Consider the following 19999-nt stretch of genomic DNA (forward strand, 5'->3'; position numbering starts at 1 on the left):
AGTCACTCCTCAGTCTCCTACATTCAAGAGAAAAAAGTCCCAGCCTATCCAACCTTTCCTCATAACTCAAACCTTCCAGTCCAGATAGCATTCTAGTAAATCTTTTCTGCATTCTTTCCAATTTAATAATATCCTTTCTATAGTAGGTCAACCAGAATTGCTTGCCCTACTCCAAATGCAGCCTCCCTAATGTCTTGTATAGCAATAACAACTGGACTGGGACTATGGCAACTCCTGTACTCAACACTCCATTGCAGAGGACTCAGTGAACATTTCGTGGAGGAATCTGATAGAGAAGACAAATGGGTATGTGAATAAAATACATGGTGAATTTAAAAAGGTAGAGTTAATAGTCCCAGAAGAGCACAGTGCTGCTCTAGTGTTACAGAGATATGACTGGTGGTGGTTTAGTCTGAGGGTCACCACACTTCATGCAAGATGTGAGGTTGAGAAGGTGGGACATTCATGGTAACCTCAGTTGATATGGAACTGAACTTTGGGGATTAGGTTAGCTCAGGTGCCTGGGATTGTGATGTAGAGTGACACCAACAGTGGGATTCAAGTGCCATACTCACTGAGGTCACCATGAAGGTCCACCTTCTTGACCTCACATCTCACCTGAAGTGTGGTGACCTTCAGGTTAAACTCACCACCAATCCACAATAGCAACTTAGTATATTAAAAAGCCTGTTGCGAAGGAGCAAGGAGAAGTCAAGCACCAACTTTCAACCGGACTTTTTGCAAAGCTTGGAGCCCGTTCTTTCCAACATGGAAATAGTTGCCATCAGCATCCTGTAGACATAACTATGGTACATCTAATGGCTGATGTCTCATATTCCTTCATAAGCATGAATGGGCATAACTCATAAAAGCAGAAGTATAGTTTTCCACCATTCAAGATTATCATGATTTCATTCCTAGCTTTGTATTATCAATAAACCCGGATGTATTATTGCTTGGATTTTTATGTCATGAATATACATCACCGTGCCCACGCTCCCACCCCACCCACACAAGATCCAGGCGTGTCCAGCCCTGCCTATGTCATTAATATAGACTGTAAACATCGGAGGTCCCAGCACTGATCCTTTCAGCTCTCTGCTAGTCACAGCTACTCACTTTCACAGCTAAAATACCAGAAAAATAAACTCTCCCAACATGGAAAATGAGATGAAAATTCACCAGTCAATGGAGGCTGAAAAAATGTAGAAGGAGGAGGATCCTTTCCCCCACCTTCTACACTGAGTTCCCATTTGTATGAGACTTCTCCGTCCATCTTGCTCTGCAACTAGCTTGCTGATCCCATTGAAAAGGACCAATTAAGGTGTTGGTCTCTTCTTCAGCCATGTGAAGACAAGAGGGAATGTTAAATAGAGCTCTGGACTTCTGCTAATGTCAAATCAGCTGCGTGAGCTATTTGCACTGCATACTTCTGGCAGCCATTCACTGTGCACCACCATTGCTGTTAACATAAGATGTCCTGAAAACACCCAAAAACACATCACAGACACAACTTTGGACCCTAACTGGCAGGTACAGAATCCAAATGAAATGAACTAACAGTTGTGATGTCAAACCTTTGTACATGACTATATTATTATACATCACTGTATCCGACAGGTTCAACGCTCATAATTTAAATGACATTTGGTCAGCATGACACAAATGTTTTTCTAATATTAAATAAATAATAATCATATACAAAACAAATTCTCAAAAGTCTGGAGTTACCCTAATATCATGCTGAAGGAAGTCACTTTCCATTAGATGCCATAGTTAAGCTCTAAAATAATTCATGAGGCCTGCCTATGCTCTCATCTTAAAATCTATGTATTGTAAAAGACAGTTACACATCATCAAGTTAAAAATGACATTTCATCAACATTCTTAAATAAGCTTAAATATGCTTTCATCATGTTTTTTTTGCAGGATGGCAGCATCACAGGCAAGGCAAACATTTTTGGCCCATTCCTACTCCCCTTGAACTGAGTGAATTACAAGGCCATTTCAGTGACCGGTTAAGAGTCAACCACATTGCGATGAGTCTGGTCCACATATAGATTAAATCGGTTACATATGGTGGGTTTACTTCCCTAGAGAACTTGAGTTAAGCAGATATATTTTCATGACAATCAATGGAAGTTGTCATGGTCACTATCACAAAGGTCCACAAAGGTCTAGTATTCCAGAATACTAGACATTACTACCATTATAGAATTTATTTAGAGTAATTTGATCAATATTTTATCAATTGCTTCTGAAAATACTTACTGCTCCATCGTATGTCAGTGCTTCTTTAAGAGACTCCAAGTCATCAAATTCCACATAACAAAAACCTAAAAAACATTTAAACTCAACTTACACAAAGTATTGATTGCCAACAGAAGCATGTATGTAAACATAACTGCAAAGACACCAAATCAACATTATTTCACGAGTTAGAATCACTAAAATTAGACAAAATAACTTCCACTGGTGCTTAAATTTGATAAGTTATTCTCCTATTGGAGGGATTAAGGTTGTCATCCACGTGTGTACGGTCCATGGCAGGAGTATTCTGATAGCAGTGCTAATTACTTTTAATTATGCCTCAGTGAGGTTGAGGCCATTATCAGTATACCTATTTTCACCATAATTGAATTTGTCTGTCTCATTTTGAACTAAAAATCTGAATTAGGATCTTTCCAGTTTTATATCTCAATGGTTCAATTGGTAATTGCAATAGTCAGATTGGATTGCCTTAAAATTCTCTGACAAAATGAAGACTACAGATGCTAATCTAAACCAGAGATTAGATTAGAGTGGTGCTGGAAAAGTACAGCAGGCCAGGCAGCATCCAAGGAGCAGGAAAATCGACATTTTGGGCAAGGGCTTTTGCCCAAAACATCGATTTTCCTGCTCCTCAGATACTGCCTGACCTGCTGCGCTTTTCCAGCACCACTCTAATCTAGAAACTTAAAATTCGATGGTCAGTTTCCCTAAAGACTCAGTGAGTGATCTATTTAGAAATCGAACCAAACGGACCAGGGAACTAGGCCCAAGAATTGATCCCTGGTTTGTGGCAAGATGGTTTTCAGCTATAATGGTGGTAAAAGGCATGGAGCTAACCATGGCCTCTCTGTTGACTGCTGCTAGTCAGTGAGTGTTGCTGGAAAAGCAGACATTGGGGTTGGATTTTCCCTCGAAGGAAAGGAAGCCAGAACTGTTACTTCATTCTTCACTCTTTCCCAGAGGAAAGCAGTTACTTTTTAGGATATTCAGGGAAGCATTCCCTTAGGTCAAATAAAGCAGATTTCCTGTCCAATTAAAAGCAGTAGAAAGACTCATGAGGCTGCAGAGACAGAGGACTTCCAGTCTGAGAAAATCAGCATGCTGCAGTAAAATGTAAGTAACAATGAGGGTACTTCAAAGGGAGGCCTTCTTGCCAACATTTAAAAGCTTCAAATAAAAACACATTCAGTAACTAAATGATCAATGTGAGGATAAGGGGGAAGAGAATCTCTCTGCGGGGAGGGTCTGAAGATGCTGCTAGAGGGTGGGTCCCAGCTGGGAGCCTGCCCCCCGGGCAAAGGAAGCCAGAACGGTTACCTCATTCCTGATTTATTTTTAGAGGAAAACAGTTACTTTTTAGGATCAAATGGATCGGTTGGAGAGTAGTTAGAAGCAATGAGGAATTTGCAATAGCAATGTATGTGATGAATGGCAGTTATAGGAAGGAGGGAAAGTCTCAGACACAGTCACATAGATGGGTTAACTCCAGGAAAAGTAAGAGAAGTAGGTAGCTAGTGCGGGAGTCTTTTGTGGCAATACCCATTTCAAACAGGTATGCTGTTTTGGAAAATGTAGGGGGTGATGGATTCTCAGGGGAATGTACACGAACAGCCAAGTTTCTGGTATTGAGACTGGCTCTAATACAAGGAGGAGTATATCGGGTTCCAAGAGATCAATTGTGTTAGGGGATTCTCTAGTCTGAGGTACAGACAGACGTTTCTGTGGCCAGCAGCAAAAAATCAGAATGGTGTGTTGCTTCCCTGGTGCCAGGATCAAGAATATCTCAGAGAGAGTGCAGAATGTTCTCACGGGGGAGAGGGGCCAGCAAGAGGTCACTGTCCATAGTGGAACCATGACATAGGAAGGGAAAAAGTTGAGATTCTGAAGGGAGATTACAGAGTGTTAGGCAGGAATTTAAAAAGGAGGTTCTTGAGAGTAGTAATATCTGGATTACTCCCAGTGCTACGAGCTAGTTGAGGGCAGGAATAGGAGGATAGAGCAGATGAATGCATGGCTGAGGAGTTGGTGTATGGGGAAAGGATTCACATTTTTGGATTACTGGAATCTCTTTTGGGGTAGAAGTGGCCTGTACAAGAAGAGTATAAAGACAGTAGGAGTATACTTAAGAGGGAAATCAGGAGGGCAAAACGGGGACATGAGACAGCTTTGGCAAACAGAATTAAGGAGAATCCAAAGGGTTTTTACAAATACATTAAGGACAAAAGGGGGAGAATAGGGCCCCTCAAAGGTCAGCAAGGCGGCCTTTGTGTGGAGCCGCAGAAAATTGGGGGGATACTAAACGAGTATTTTGCATCAGTGTTTACTGTGGAAAAGGATATGGAAGATATCAACTGTAGGAAGATGGTGACACCTTGCAAAATGTCCAGATTACAGAGGAGGAAGTGCTGGTTGTCTTGAAACGCATAAAGGTGGATAAATCACCAGGACCTGATCAGGTGTACCTGAGAACTCTGTGGGAAGCTAGAGAAGTGATTGTTGGGCCTCTTGCTGAGATATTTGTATCATCAATAGTCGCAGGTGAGGTGCCGGAAGACTGGACATTGGCTAACGTGGTGCCATTGTTTAAGAAGGGTGGTAAGGACAAACCAGAGAATATAGACCAGTGAGCCTGACGTCGGTGGTGGGCAAGTTGTTGGAGGGAATCCTGAGAGACAGGACGTATATGAATTTGAAAAAGCAAGGACTGATTTGGGATAGTCAACATGGTTTTGTGCATGGGAAATCATGTCTCACAAACTTGATTGAGTTTTTTGAAGAGGTAACAAACAGAATTGATGAGGGCAGAGCAGTAGATGTGATCTATATGGACTTCTGTAAGGCGTTTGACAAGTTTCCACATGGGAGACCGATTAGCAAGGTTAGATCTCATGGAATACAGAGAGAACTAGCCATTTGGATACAGAACTGGCTCAAAGGTAGAAGACAGAGGGTGGTAGTGGAGGGTTGTCTTTCAGACTGGAGGCCTGTGACCAGTGGAGTGCCACAAGGATCGGTGTTGGCCCCTCTACTTTTTCTCATGTATATAAATAATTTGGATGCAAGCATAAGGGGTATAGTTAGTAAGTTTGCAGATGAGGTGTAGTGGACAGTGAAGAAGGATACCTCAGATTACAATAGGATCTTGACCAGATGGGCCAATGGGCTGAGAAGTGGCAGATGGAGTTTAATTCAGTTAAATGCAAGGTACTGCATTTTGGGAAAGCAAACCTTAGCAGGACTTATACACTTAATGGTAAGGTCCTAGGGAGTGTTGTTGAACAAAGAGATCTTGGAGTGCAGGTTCATAGCTCCTTGAAAGTGGAGTCGCAGGTAGATAGGATAGTGAAGAAGGCGTTTGGTATGCTTTCCTTTATTGGTCAGAGTATGGAGTACAGAAGTTGGGAGGTCATGTTGTGGCTGTACAGGAAATTGGTTAGGCCACTTATGGAATATTGCATGCAATTCTGGCCTCCTTCCTATTGGAAAGATGTTATGAAACTTGAAAGGGTTCAGAAAAGATTTACAAGGATGTTGCCAGGGTTGGAGGATTTGAGCTATAGGGAGAGACTGAACAGGGTGGGGTTGTTTTCCCTGAAGTGGAGGCTTAGGGGTGACCTTATAGAGGTTTACAAAATTATGAGGGGCATGGATAGGGTAAATAGACAAAGTCTTTTCCCTGGGGTGGGGAGTCCAGAACTAGAGGGCATAGGTTTAGGGTGAGAGGGGAAATATATAAAAGAGACCTAAGGGGCAACCTTTTCATACAGAGGGTGGTACGTGTATGGAATGAGCTTCTAGATTAGAGTAGTGCTGGAAAAGCACAACAGTTCAGGCAGTATCCGAGGAGCAGGAAAATTGACGTTTCGGGCAAAAGCCCTTCATCAGGGTTTCTGAGTTTCGATTTTCCTGCTCTTCGGATGCTGCCTGAACTGCTGTGCTATTCCAGCACCACTCTAATCTAGAATATGGTTTCCAGCGTCTGCAGTCCTTGTTTTACCTATGGAGGCTGGTACAATTGCAACATTTAAGAGGCATTTGGATGGGTATATGAATTGGAGGGATATGATTGATGGGACTGGATTGGGTTGGGATATCTGGTTGGCAATGACAGGTTGGACTGAAGGGTCTGTTTCCTTTGATTCTACGACTCTATAACTGACCTCCATCATGTTGAGAAACTGGAGGCTGACTAGAAGATCCCTGTTGGCCTCTCCAACCATGGTCAAGGCTTTTAATAAGCCTAATTGGCTGCTTGCCTTGTGGGAGTAAATTGTGGGGCAAATTGCCTTGATGAAAATGGGAGGTAGCAAGAATGGGGTCAAGTAACCACACCAGCTGACAATGGGGTTTTCCGGCCCCATCTTCCATCATCAACAAATTCAAAGGGACCCAGAAATTCAGTCCCAGATGATAGCAGGATTTACTGTGATTATTCCAAAATTTAACAATTAGTGTGAGCAGAATTTCCACGTCTTAGTATATGAATACTGACAACAAATGCTGGCTCTCAGAATGTATAACATAACCAAAGCAATGGCAGAAAAATAACTGTTCCAGAAGCTTGTGGGAAAAAAAAGTGTAAGAACACTTGCAATATTTAACTGGAATTTTAAGTAAATGCATTAAAGTGTGCAGAGAGATGAACTATATTCACTATATTCGAATCTGATTGTGGCAGTATAACTGCATGGTTGGGGCAATGATAATACTTTCATAGCATAATTTTAGAATCAATGTCTCCAACAACATTGAAAATCTAAAGATTTTCTTTCCAAATGCAAACATTTGCAATCAAATTGTGAATTAATAAGAGAATTCAGAAACTTTTGTAATGTTCATCAAAATTGATTGAAAATCATTTGTGCAGTTTATAGGACAGGAAACAAGAGCAAGTTAAAGAATATAGATCTTTAAAAGCAGACAGCTAAATCACGTTTACAAAACAACGATTCTATATGCATTCACATAAAAATAAAAGGCAAAACTTGATTTGTACTATACCTTTGAACTTGTCTGTTTCTTTGTCTCTGACTAGTCGAACGCTCCTTACGTTTAACTCCTTAAAGATGGCATCAATGTCTCCCTGCACAGTATTAAAAGGTAAATTTCCTACGTAGGCTGTGAAAGGGGGTTCTGTGGGTAATTCCTTCTGTTTTCGAGGACTAGTGACACGAGATCTTCTGAAACAATAGAAAACATTATTAGAAGCAAAATGTCAACTTCTCGAATCTTTACCACCAGTCTTTTTTCACACATTTAGCATCAGCAAAATCAGATTTCAGTACTTATCAAAGAATATAATCCCTACAGTGTGGAAGCAGCCCATTCAGCCCATCAAGTCCACACTGACCCACTGAAGAGCATCCCACCCAGACCCAATCATCCCCATAACCCATACTTCCCATGACTAATCCACTGAGCCTGCACATCCCTGGACATTATCAGCAACTTAGCATGGCTAATCCACCTAGCCTGCACATTCCTGGACACGACTGGCAATTTAGCATTGTCAATCCACCTAACCTGCACATCTTTGGACTGTGGGAGGAAACCAAATCACCAGCAGGAAACCCACGGAGACATGGGGAGAACGTACAAACTCCACACAGGCAGTTGCCTGAGGCTGGAATTGAATCCAGGTCCCAGACACTTTGAGGACACTGTGTCACCCATGCACATAACACCATCATGATGACTATAAAACACAGCAGCAGAAATAGATCATTCAGTCCATCTAGTCTGCTCCACCATTCACTGGCTGATCTGATAAACCTCAACTCGACTTTCCTGCTTTTTCCTGATTCCCTTATCGATCTATCTGTCTAGTTTAGCCTTCAATATACTTAATGATCTAGCCTCAACAATCCTCTGCAGTAAAGAATTCCATAGATTCCCCACCTCTAATCGAAGAAAGTCCTCCTCATCTCTGTTATAAATGTGCAACTCCTTTTTCTGAAATTATGCCCTCTTAGACTCTCTCACAAGGGAAACAACATCTCAAATCTGTCAAGACCCCTGAGAATCCTGATAAGATCTCCCTTCATTTTTTAAACTCCAATGAGTACAGGCCAAACTTACTTAACTCCTCCTTCAGTATTCTTCTCTCTAATTTTCACTCTGGTCACAGGAGCCTTTTAGACACATCCATGGCACTGACTACCGGAACCAAATGTCAATGCCGTCATTGGCATAGCGTCGCCAATCACGAGGTGGGTGATTAGAGCAGCTGCACACTGAACTTGTAGGCTAACATCTTGTGATTCATACACAAGGATATCCAAATTCTTATGTAGCTGTCTGCAGTCCTTCTCCATTTGAATAACATTTAGCTCCTCTATTCTTCATGCCAAAGTGCATAACCTCATGTTTTCCCACATTATATGCCATGCGTCAAAGCTTTGCCCACTTATTTACTATCTATATCCCTCTACAGACTGCAGACCACCCACTGTAACACCAATTACCTTCCCATCTATTTTTTGTGTCATCCACTAACTTAGCTATAGGACATTCACTTACTCAAACTCAATAATATACATTGCAAATAATTGTGGTCCCATTTCTGATCCCTGTAGCACATCACGAGTTACAGGGTGCCATCCTGAAAATGCTGCCTTTATTACAACTCTCTGTTTTCTGTTAGTTAACCAATCCTCGGGCCATGCTAATGCACTACCTCCAAAATCATCTTCCTCGGTAACCTCATATGTGGCATCTTTCAAATGCCTTTTGAAAGTCCAAATCTGTTACATCTATTTGCTCCCCTTTATCTATCTTGTTTGTTATTTCCACAAAGAATGAGGTCATGCTTAATTATATTGTTTACCTCTAAATGCACTGCTAACAGATCCTTAATAATAAACCCTAATATTTACCAATGACAGATGTTCAACTTACTGATCTACAGTTTACTGTTATCTTTTCCTCCTTCCTTTAAAAATAAAGCTGTTACATTGGTAGTTCTCCAATCCTCCAGGATTTTTACAGAATCTAAGGATACTTGAACAATTACTAATAGAGCATCCAACATCTCTTAGCTATTTCTTTTAATATCCTAGCATGGCCAGGTGACTTCTTCATCTGTAGTACCATCAGTTTCCCTATAACTTGTATCAAGTGCTTGCTATTGTACTTACTACCTCTCCTGCCCCTTGATTATTTACTATTTGTGAAATACTGCTATTGTCTTCTACTGTGAAGACTGATGCAAAGTATTTATTCAACTCCTCTACCATTTACTAGTTCCCCATTATTATTTCCACATTCTCATTTGCTAAAGGGCCTATGTTCACTTTGGTCTCCCTTTTTCTTTTTATATACTTAACCTAACTCTTATTATCTCTTTTTGTTACTTAACAGTTTACCATCAAAGTTTCTTTTCTTCCTCAATTTTTTGATCATTTTTTGTTGGATTTTAAACATTTCCAGTTCTCTGGTTTACTACTAATTTCCACCACACAGTATGTTTTTTTTCTTTCAATTCGATATTATCCTGAATTTCCCAGGATAGTTTAGCCATAGTTGTTTCCAACAATTGTTCCTCCTCATTTTATTGTCAGTCATGAACTATTTTCTTAGACATCCATCATTGTTCATTAACTGTCTTTGCTGTTAAACATCTTTCCCAACCTACTCTAACCAAGACTGTCATCATTCCTTTGTAATTACTGTTATTTCAATTTAACGCAGTTGTTTCTGGCCCACGTTTCTCCCTTTCAAACTGAATGTTAAATTCTGTCATGTTATGGTTGCTGTCTAGGAGAAAGTGAGGACTGCAGATGCTGGAGATCAGAGCTGAAAATGTGTTGCTGGAAAAGCGCAGCAGGTCAGGCAGCATCCAAGGAGCAGGAGAGTCGACGTTTCGGGAATAAGCCCTTCTTCAGGAATGAGGAAAATGTGTCCAAGTGTGAGGAAAGTTGGACACACTTTCCTCATTCCTGAAGAAGGGCTCATGCCCGAAACGTCGACTCTCCTGCTCCTTGGATGCTGCCTGACCTGCTATGGTTGCTATCTTCCAAGGAATCTTTTCCCATGACATAATTTGTCAAACCTGTCTCATTATATATTAACAAATCAAAAACTGTCTGATTCCTGATTGGATCCACAACATATTGTCCTAAGAGACTAACCAGAATACACTCTATAAATTCATGGTTACCAATTTGATTTTCTGTCAATTTATGTGAAGATTAAAGTCACTCAAGATTAACACACAGTCTTTTTTTACACACTTTCATGATCTCTTTATTTATCCCCTATCCTACAATATAATTACTGAAGGGGGCCTATAGATCACTCTTACAAACGTCTTCCTCCCCTTCTTATTTCTTAACTCCTCTGAAACAGATTCTACATTTTACAGTTCAACATCATTTCTTGCTATTTTATTTTTTCCATCCCATACTAACAAAGTCACTCTACCATTCTTTCCTTCCTGCCTGTCCTTTCCAAAAGTCTCACACCTCTGGATATTTAGTTCCTTGCTTTGATATTCTTATAATGATGTTTTTGTAATGACTGTAAGATCATACCCATTAACATCTCTATTTGTACCATTAATTCATGTTCTTCTGAATACTATATATATTTAAATAAAAAAACATAAATTTTACATTTTTATGATTTTTTTTAACCTTTTCCTGCTTTTTTTTGTGTTTGTACACTCTTAGTCCCTTCCTTCCACTTGGGGTATTCTTATCTAAACAGCTACACTACCATGCTGCTATATTCTTTTACTTTATAAGCCTATACTTTCCTTCTCTGTGACAGTAGAAGATTTAAGGACACCTTGGACATTCTTGATTGGAGGTAAACATCCTTGTCACAGAAATTGGCAATGTGTATGAGTAGCTACCCTTTGAATATTGCCTCTGATTTGTCCATCCTAGCAGGAATGGTACTATTGTCCTCTACCATGAAAACTGAGGCAAAGTATTGATTCAGCATCTCTGCCATCTCAGTGTTCCCCACTATTAAATCTCCAGTTTCATCTTCCAAGGGATCAATATTCACTTTAGCAACTCTCTTCCCTTTTATATACCTATAGAAGTTTTTGCTATCCTTATTGATATTTTGCACTAGTTTTCTTATACCTTAGCTCTTTTTATTAATGTTTTGGTATCCCTTTGTTTATGTTTGAAAGTTTCCATCCTGCCACTGGCCTTTGCAATATGGTATACCTTAGTTTTTGACTTTATATTGTCCTTGACCACCTTGTTCAACCATGGATGTTTTTATCCCCCCACCCCTCTCCTTACCATCTTTCTTTCTCATTGGGATATATTTTAACTGTGAGGAATTGAGCAGCTCCTTAAATATCTGCCACTGCTCATCCACTGTCTTACCATTTTGCCTTCCTGCCCAAATCTGTCCTCATACCTATATAATTTCCTTTCTTTAATTCCAGAATACTACTGTGAGAGTCCACTTTCTCACCTCCAAACTGAATATTGAATTCTATCATATCATTACTCCATTGAGGATCCTTAACTATGATGTCATCAATTAATCTCTCCTCATTATACAAGACTAAATCCAGAGTAGCCTGCTCTCTGGTTGGTTTCACAACATGCTACTCCAAGAAACAAACTCTAATATACTCAATGAACTCTGCCTCCAGGCTATTCTTGCCAACTTAATTCTTCCAATCTATGCGCATGTTAAAATCACCCAGGATTATTGCTGTAACTTTCTTGCAAGACTCTTAATATTTCCTGGCTTATACTGTGCCCCACTGTAGAACCACTGCTTGGGGATCGATAGATTACTCCTACTAAGTACTTCTTCCCTTTGCTATTTCTTATTTCTGCCAGACTGATTACACATCTTGATCTCCCATGCTTATGCCATTTCTCATTACAGCACTGATCCTTTCCTTCACCAGCAGGTCACACCACCTCCTTTTCCTTTCAGTCCATCTTTCTGAAATGCTGAGTACCCCAAGATATTCAATTCCAGACCTGATCTCCTTGTAACCATGTCTCAGTAATCACTACCAAATCGTACCCATTTGTTTCTATTTGCGCTATTAACTCATTAATTGTTTTGAATGCTTCATGCATTTATATACAAAGCTTTTAAAATTTGTTCTACTGTTAAATTTCCCTACTTTTTTATAATTCCTTGGTGCATAAACATATTCACCTGCTCTTCCCTCAGTTTTATTGTCTAGTAACAACACTAAACTGCACCTTACCTATTCCTTTAAGGTGAGTTTTCTAATTTCCCCAATAACAGAACGCACCCCCATCCCATCCCTCCATTTAGTTTAAAGGCCTGTCTACAGCCCTAGTTATGCGATTCACTAGGACTCTGGTACCAGCATGATTCAGATGAAAACTGTCCCATGACTTAATGTTCTTGCTGTTCTTTTGTTCAACTGCCTGCACTACACATTTTCATTACCATTTCATAATGAATAGAAAATGTACCAAACTCTCTTACCCATTTGTATTCTATCTGTTCAATGCTCCAATTCATTTTTAGAAGGTTGTGCTATTGGGCCAAGAATTATCAATTGAAACATCAACAGTGTGATGCTGTTCATTTTACAGCTGACAGCGTAAACTTTTCAGTTACATAGTTTTTGATGGCTCATATAATCAAGGGTACATCTGCTGACTCCCCAAACATGTTGTCAGTATGCACGTGCAAAATGTGCATACAAGTACCCCCTGCCAGTGATGTCCTTCTGTCCCATCCACTCGTATTTATTCTGCTTATTTGGGTTGCCACCATATTTGTTACCAGCAAGGTGCGTGTGCACAAAACTTTCTACATGTGGCATAAAAGCAATGAGCAATGACTATGCTGTCAGTATTAGTGGCCCAAAATAGATGTGTTGAAAAACCCTTTCACCTTGTCTATTTCAGCCAATAAAATTGGAACAATTAGGTTGCCTTGAAGGCTCTGGGTTCCAGTCCCACTTGCCCCAGATGTGCTTGAACAGGTTAATTAAATACATATATATACGCAGCTGAAAGGGACTTCTGATACAATGATAGAGTCTGTATCACTGGACCAGGAGATGCAAGTTCCTGAGTCATTTGCCATTGAGTGTTGTCATAACATGTTTAAATGGGTTGACTAAAAATAATTCACACAAGGATATGCATCATGCATCACACAAGTAAAGCAACAGGATATGCATCTTGCCAATGATCCCGACTGGCCAATGTGATACCATTGAAATAGTCCTTAGGATTTAAAAGACCACAATATATTAACAAATTAGATTTTTCTAAAGGGAATAATATTCCAAAAGGACCCTGATTTTTATATTTATACATGCACAACTAATAAGAAAAGTTGCAATGGACTGAGATTGAAGGCTTAAGATGGATTGAATATTCTCATATTCGAGCTGGGATTGCAACTAAACCAATTTAGCAGTCTCCCCAATTTGAGTAATCAAATCTTTTTTTTTCAACAAAACTTTAAGTTTTGGAGAGTTAACAGTTTTAAGATGGCTGCTTTAGCAGTCTGTCCCTCTTGTGGCTGTTGGAGATGTACAGCAATAATTGTAATCACATATTCAGGTGGTTCAACTAGCTAACTGTGTCAAGAATAGCACAGTACATCACTATGAGATCTCCATTTGTCTGTTTTGCTGATCACAAATATACATCATAATTTTCCATCTGTGTATCACATATTCGCATCTGCCATGGTTTGATCAGATGTGGTTTAGGGTTACCATGACCCTTACGGAGTTCATAGCTGCAATGAACTCTACACAACTTTCAAAAATACACAAGAACTGAACTGATGTATACTGGTAAAGGTTAAGACAGGGGATATAAGAATTTACTTGTAAATAAAAAATATAAGGGACGATAGCAAGATGGCTACGAAATTAGCTGAGAGATTAGAAACATAGAGTAGTCACAAATGGATTTTTGTTTAGACTAGGGAATATTTTGGAGTAGAGGTCGACAGGGTTGGGTATTGGGGCCCTTGCTTTTCCTGATTTATGTTAATAATCTATATTTCAATGTGCAGGGGACCTAGACCCAGACCATTACAGGAAGTCTAGATACAACCTCCATAAGCCATTAGAGGTAGTACTGGACCAAGTTAGAGGCACAAGCTCACCACAAGGACACCCACCACCTATGGCAAGGCCTACACAACATAACAGAGTACAAAATGAAGCAGAACAGAAAAGGTGACAAAAACATAACCCTCTCTGATACGCTCAATGCTTTTTACACTCAGTTCAAGCAGCATGCCATTGGAATGGTGTTATCTGCCCTGATAGCCCCAGATACACCTGTCCCATCAGTTACAGATGTCAGGTTGACCTTCTTGAACATGAACCTGAGGAAAGTGACTAATTCAGATGGAGTCACCAGCCATGCACTCAGATCCTGTGTGGACCAGCCTGGCAGGAATATTCGCTGACATCTTTAACCTCTCTTTGCTACCATTTGAAGTTGCCACCTCATCAAGAAGACCATCATCATCCTGGTACCAAAGAAAACACATGCAATATGCCTCAATGACCAATTAGATTAGATTACTTACAGTGTGGAAACAGGCCCTTCGGCCCAACAAGTCCACACCGACCCGCCATCCACCCATACCCCTACATATACCCCTTACCTAACGCTACGGGCAATTTAGCATGGCCAATTCACCTGACCCGCACGTCTTTGGACTGTGGGAGGAAACCGGAGCACCCGGAGGAAACCCACGCAGACACGGGGAGAACGTGCAAACTCCACACAGTCAGTTGCCTGAGGCAGGAATTGAACCCAGGTCCCTGGCGCTGTGAGGCAGCAGTGCTAACCACTGTGCCACCGTGCCGCCTTATTCAGTGGCTCTGACCTCCATAACTACAAAGTGCTTCAAGAGGTTTGTCATGGCTCACATCAACTCTAGCCTACCAGTCTACTTCGATTCCTTGCAATTTGCCTCCCAGCGTAACAGGTCCCTGGCAGACACCATTTCCCTAGCCCTACACTCATCCCTGGAACATGTGGATAATAAGGGTACCTATGTCAAGCTTCTACTTAGTGACTACAGCTCGGCCTTCAACACTATAATCGCAACAAAACTAATCTCCAAAGTCTGAGACCTAGGTCTCTGCTTTGCTCTCTGCGACTGGATCCTTGGCTTCCTGAACCACAGACCGCAATCAGTGAAGATAGACACCAACACCTCCTCCACGGTAATCCTCAACACTAGCGCCCAACAAGGATGTTTACGCAGACCCACCATACTCCCCATACACTCATTACTGTGAGGCCAGAATTCATCCATATGCCATCTACAAGTATGCTAATAAGCCACCATTTTAGGCAGGATGATGAGTTAGAATACAGGAAGGAGATAGAATGTTTGCTGTCATGGCGCAAAGATAACAATGTTTCCCTCAATGCAATTAAACTAAAGAGCTGATCATTGACTTCAAGGAGAAAGGAGGAGGGCACACCCCTTTCGACATCAATGAAGCTGAGGTGGAGTGTCGAAAGTGTTGATTTCCTCAGAGTGACAATCACCAACAAACTGCTCTGGACCTCCAACATGGATTCGACAGTCAAGATAATACAACAATGCCTCTTCTTCCTCAGGAGGCTAAGGAAATTTGGCATGTCCATAAGGACTTTCATCAACGTTTAGGTACAATCTAAAAATTGTAGAAAGCATTCTATTTGGGTGCAGATATGGCAAACTGCCCAGCTCCGTAAGAAACTACAGAAAGTAGTACACACAGCCCAGACAGCAAGCCAACATCCATGGACTCCATCTACACTTTGCGTTGCCACAGAAAGGTAGACAACGTCATCAAAGACTCCTCCCACCCCTGTTAAACTCTCTTCCAACCTCTTCCAGGCAGAAAACACAAAAGCTTAAACACACGTACCAATAATTCAACAACAACTTTTTCCCTGCTATTATTAGACTGCTGAATGGACCTCTCAAATTTCAAATGTAATGTTGACCTTGTTTTTGTGTACCTTCTCTGCAGCCATCATCTTAAATGCTTTGCTTTCTTTTAACAGCCTATGGTCTTTATGTCCTTGTATATTATGATCTGCCTGTAATGCCCACAAATCAAAACTTTTCACTGTACTTAGGTACATGTGACAACAATAAATCAAATCAAAACAGGTGATGTGGCACAAAACCTAAAAGAATTGTAAACTGAGGAAGGTGCAGCACTCCTAAAGGACATTTACAAGTTGGCGGAGTGGGAGGATAAGTCATCATTGAGCTTCAAAGCAGAGAAGTGTGAGGCAATGCATTTTTGCAAAATTGAAAGACATTAGAAAATACGGGTTACAATTCTGAACGGGACTTAGGAGCAGACAGGCTTCATTTTATAGCTCATTATGTCAGGTAGACCTTACCACAGGCGGTGGGTGTCTATTTAGTTAGTTTGGGTCTATAACTTTAGGCCGGTAGGGTTAGGGAGCCCTACTGGGCTGTGTTCACAACTTTCCATAGTTTCTTATGGTCCTGGGCAGAGCAGTTGCCATAACTACACCCTGTCTGTATGTAAATGCACAGATTATTAAAGGTGGAAGGACAAGGAGAAAGAATAGTCAATAAAGCATTTAGTATCCTCTGTATTACTAACAGGGGCATAGAGTACAAGACTGGGAGGTGATATTGAACTTATATAAAACAAACGTTAAACCTCAGATGAGGTAAGTGTACAATTCTGGGTGCCACATTGTAGAAGGTGTGTGAACACATTGGAGAGAATACAGAAGTAATTTAAAAGAATGGTTTCAGGGATAAGGAATTTCAGTTATAAGGATAGATTAAATAAGGAGGGGTTGTTTTCTTTGGAGAGAAGAAGGCTAAGAGGAGATCTAATAGAGGTTTTCAAACCTGTGAGTAGGGTGGAAGAAGATAAAACTGCCCACTTGTAAAATGAACAAGGAGAGGGCATAGATTTAAAGTGATTGTCAAAAGAAAACCTTTTGCACACAGTTAGGATATGGAATGCACTGCCTGGAAGTGTGGTGGAGGTAGGTTCAATTGAGGCATAAAATTATTATTTAAATAGAAACAACATGCAGGGTTAAGGGGAAAGGTTAGGAGATTGATAGTAGGTAATGATGCCCATTTGAAGAGCCAGGGCCACAAAATGGGTTGAAAGGCCTCCTCCTTCAACATAACACGCCTTTGATTCTGTGAAACCAAAACTGAAAACAAAGGAAGAAGTGAGGCTAAGATTGTCAGCAAATGGGCCATGTGCTCAATTGAAGGTGAGATGGCAACCAATGCCTAGGCTTCTAAAGGGTTAATGAAGTCATTCCATATGTTCCAAAACTGGAAACCACAGATGAACCGGAAAATATGTTGCCTACTGAAGACCTGCATGTGGTGTTCAACTCAGACGACCTGGACCTTTACAGGAAATCCAGATACAACCTCGGTGAGGTCATGAGAGATGCCAAGAAGCAATACTGGACTAAGGTTCCAGACCCAAACTAACCAATCGGACACCCGCCACCTGTGGGCTATAAAATGAAGCAGAACAGAATAGCAGACAAAAACCCATCCCCTCCTAATATGCTCAATACTTCTTACGCTCAAGCAGTTAATGAAACGGTGTCACCTGCCCTGACACCTTCAGATACACTTGTTCCTTCAGTCACTGCTGCATAAGTTGGATTGGCCTTCATTAGAGTGAACACACTGAAAATGACTGGTCCAGATGGAATCCCCGGCCATGCACTCAGATCCTGTGTGGAGCAGCACACAGGAGCATTCGCTGATATCTTTAACCTCTCCTTGCTACAATTTGAAGTCTGCACCTGTTTCAAGACCACCATCATCCTGATATCGCAGAAAACACATGCAATGTGCCTCAACTACTACCACCCAGCAGCTCTGACCTCCATAATTATGAAGTGCTTCATTTCTAGCCTCCTAGCCTGTGTCAAACCCTTGCAATTTGTCACTAGCACAACAGTTCCACAGCAGACACCATCTCCCTAGCCCAACACTCATCCCTGAACATCTGGATAATAAGGTTACCTATTTCAGGCGTATTGACTACAGCTCCACCTTCAACACTATAACCCCAATCAAACTAATCTCCAAACTCTGAAACCTAGGTCTCTGCTCTGCCCTCTGCAACTAGATCCTCAGCTTCCTGATCCACAAACTGCAATCAGTGATGATAGGCAACAGCACCTCCTCGACAACAATCCTCAGTACTGGCACCACACAAGGTACTCATCTTCCTACTGTAATCCACACACACTTATAACTGAGTGGTGAAATTTCGTCTGAACGCCATCTACAAGTTTGCTATTGACACCACTATTGTAGGCTAGATACCAAACAATGATGAGACAGAATACAGGAAAGAGATAGAGTGCTTGGTAGCATGGAGCAAAGATAACAATCTCTCCCTCAATGTCAACAAAACTAAAGATTTCATCATCAACTTCAGGAAGAAAGGAGAAGGGAGATGAGGTGGAGAGGGTTAAGAGCTCTAGGAAGTTCCTAGAGCATCAACTTTAGATTAGATTACTTACAGTGTGGAAACAGGCTCTTCAGCCCAACAAGTCCACACTGACACACCGAAGCGCAACCCACCCAGACCCATTCCCCTACATTTACTCCTTCACCTAACACTACGACCAATTTAGCATGGCCAATACACCTAATCTGCACATTTTTGGATTGTTGGAGGAAACGGGAGCATCTGGAGGAAACCCACGCAGACACGGGGAGAATGTGCAAATTCCACACAGACAGTCACCTGAGGCGGGAATTGAACCAGGGTCTCTGGCGCTGTGAGACAGCAGTGCTAATCACTGTGCCACTGTGCCGCCCATAAACTTCCGGTGGTAACAATCTTCACAATCTGTCCCGGACCACCCACATTGATGCAATGGTCAAGAAGGACCAGTGCTTCTTCTTCCTCAGCAGGCTAAAGAAATTTGGCCTCTCCATAAGGATTCTCACCAACTTTTATAGATGCACCACAGAAAGCATTCTGTGTGGATGCATTACGGCTTGGTACGGCAATTGCTATGCTCAGGACTATAAGAAACTACAGAGAATTGTGAACACAGCCTAATCCTTCATGAAAGCCAAACTCCATCTACAGTTCTCGATACCTCGGAAAGGCAGTCAACATCATCAAAGGCCCCTCCCACCCTGGTTAAACATACATACTAACAGATTTCAAAAACAGCTACCACCCCACTGTTAATAGACTTCTGACTAGACCTCTAAAATTTCAACCTAATGTTGATCTTGCTTTTGTGCACCTCCTGTGCAGCTGTAACTTTGTATTCTTTGCTATGTTCAATCACCCTATGATCTTTATGTGTTATGATATTTACTGCATACAAAACTTTTCACCATACTTAGGCATATGTGACAATAATAAATCAAATCCAATCAAATCACATGCATAGCAATTGTGCTTCCTTCAAGGAATAAAAGAAATTGTGATTTTCATTGCCAAGGGGCTTAGTGGGCTTACAAGGTTTCATCTATTACATTGCAAGAGAAATGATAATTGCTGCTCATTCATCAGAACAATCAGCAAAACAATATTATATTATAATAAAACATCAGACTGCAAATGCTTGAAATCTGAAACAAAAACAGAAATTCAAGAAGAGACTCAGAAAGAAGGGTCACTGAACTCAAAACGTTAACTCTGCTTTCTCTGAACAGATTCTGTCAGACCTGCTGGGTTTCACCAACATTACAATGGTGATTGATGAAAGGTGAGATATCACTGACA

At 41.0% G+C, this 19999-nt stretch overlaps 1 protein-coding gene across 2 annotated transcripts in view; it reads right to left on the bottom strand.

The window, feature by feature from the left end:
- LOC132830429 (eukaryotic translation initiation factor 4H-like) overlaps positions 1-19999 on the bottom strand; it is a 50546-nt gene that overhangs the window by 13727 nt on the left and 16820 nt on the right. For both annotated transcript variants that reach the window (XM_060848109.1, XM_060848110.1), the window contains exons 2-3: positions 7273-7451; positions 2272-2336 (exon numbers count right to left, since the gene is read on the bottom strand). In XM_060848109.1, the coding sequence (XP_060704092.1) occupies positions 2272-2336; positions 7273-7451 (244 nt within the window). The remainder of the gene's footprint in view (positions 1-2271; positions 2337-7272; positions 7452-19999) is intronic.

The sequence above is a fragment of the Hemiscyllium ocellatum genome, chromosome 31 (assembly GCF_020745735.1).
Source record: "Hemiscyllium ocellatum isolate sHemOce1 chromosome 31, sHemOce1.pat.X.cur, whole genome shotgun sequence".
In the NCBI taxonomy this organism is placed as follows: domain Eukaryota; kingdom Metazoa; phylum Chordata; class Chondrichthyes; order Orectolobiformes; family Hemiscylliidae; genus Hemiscyllium; species Hemiscyllium ocellatum.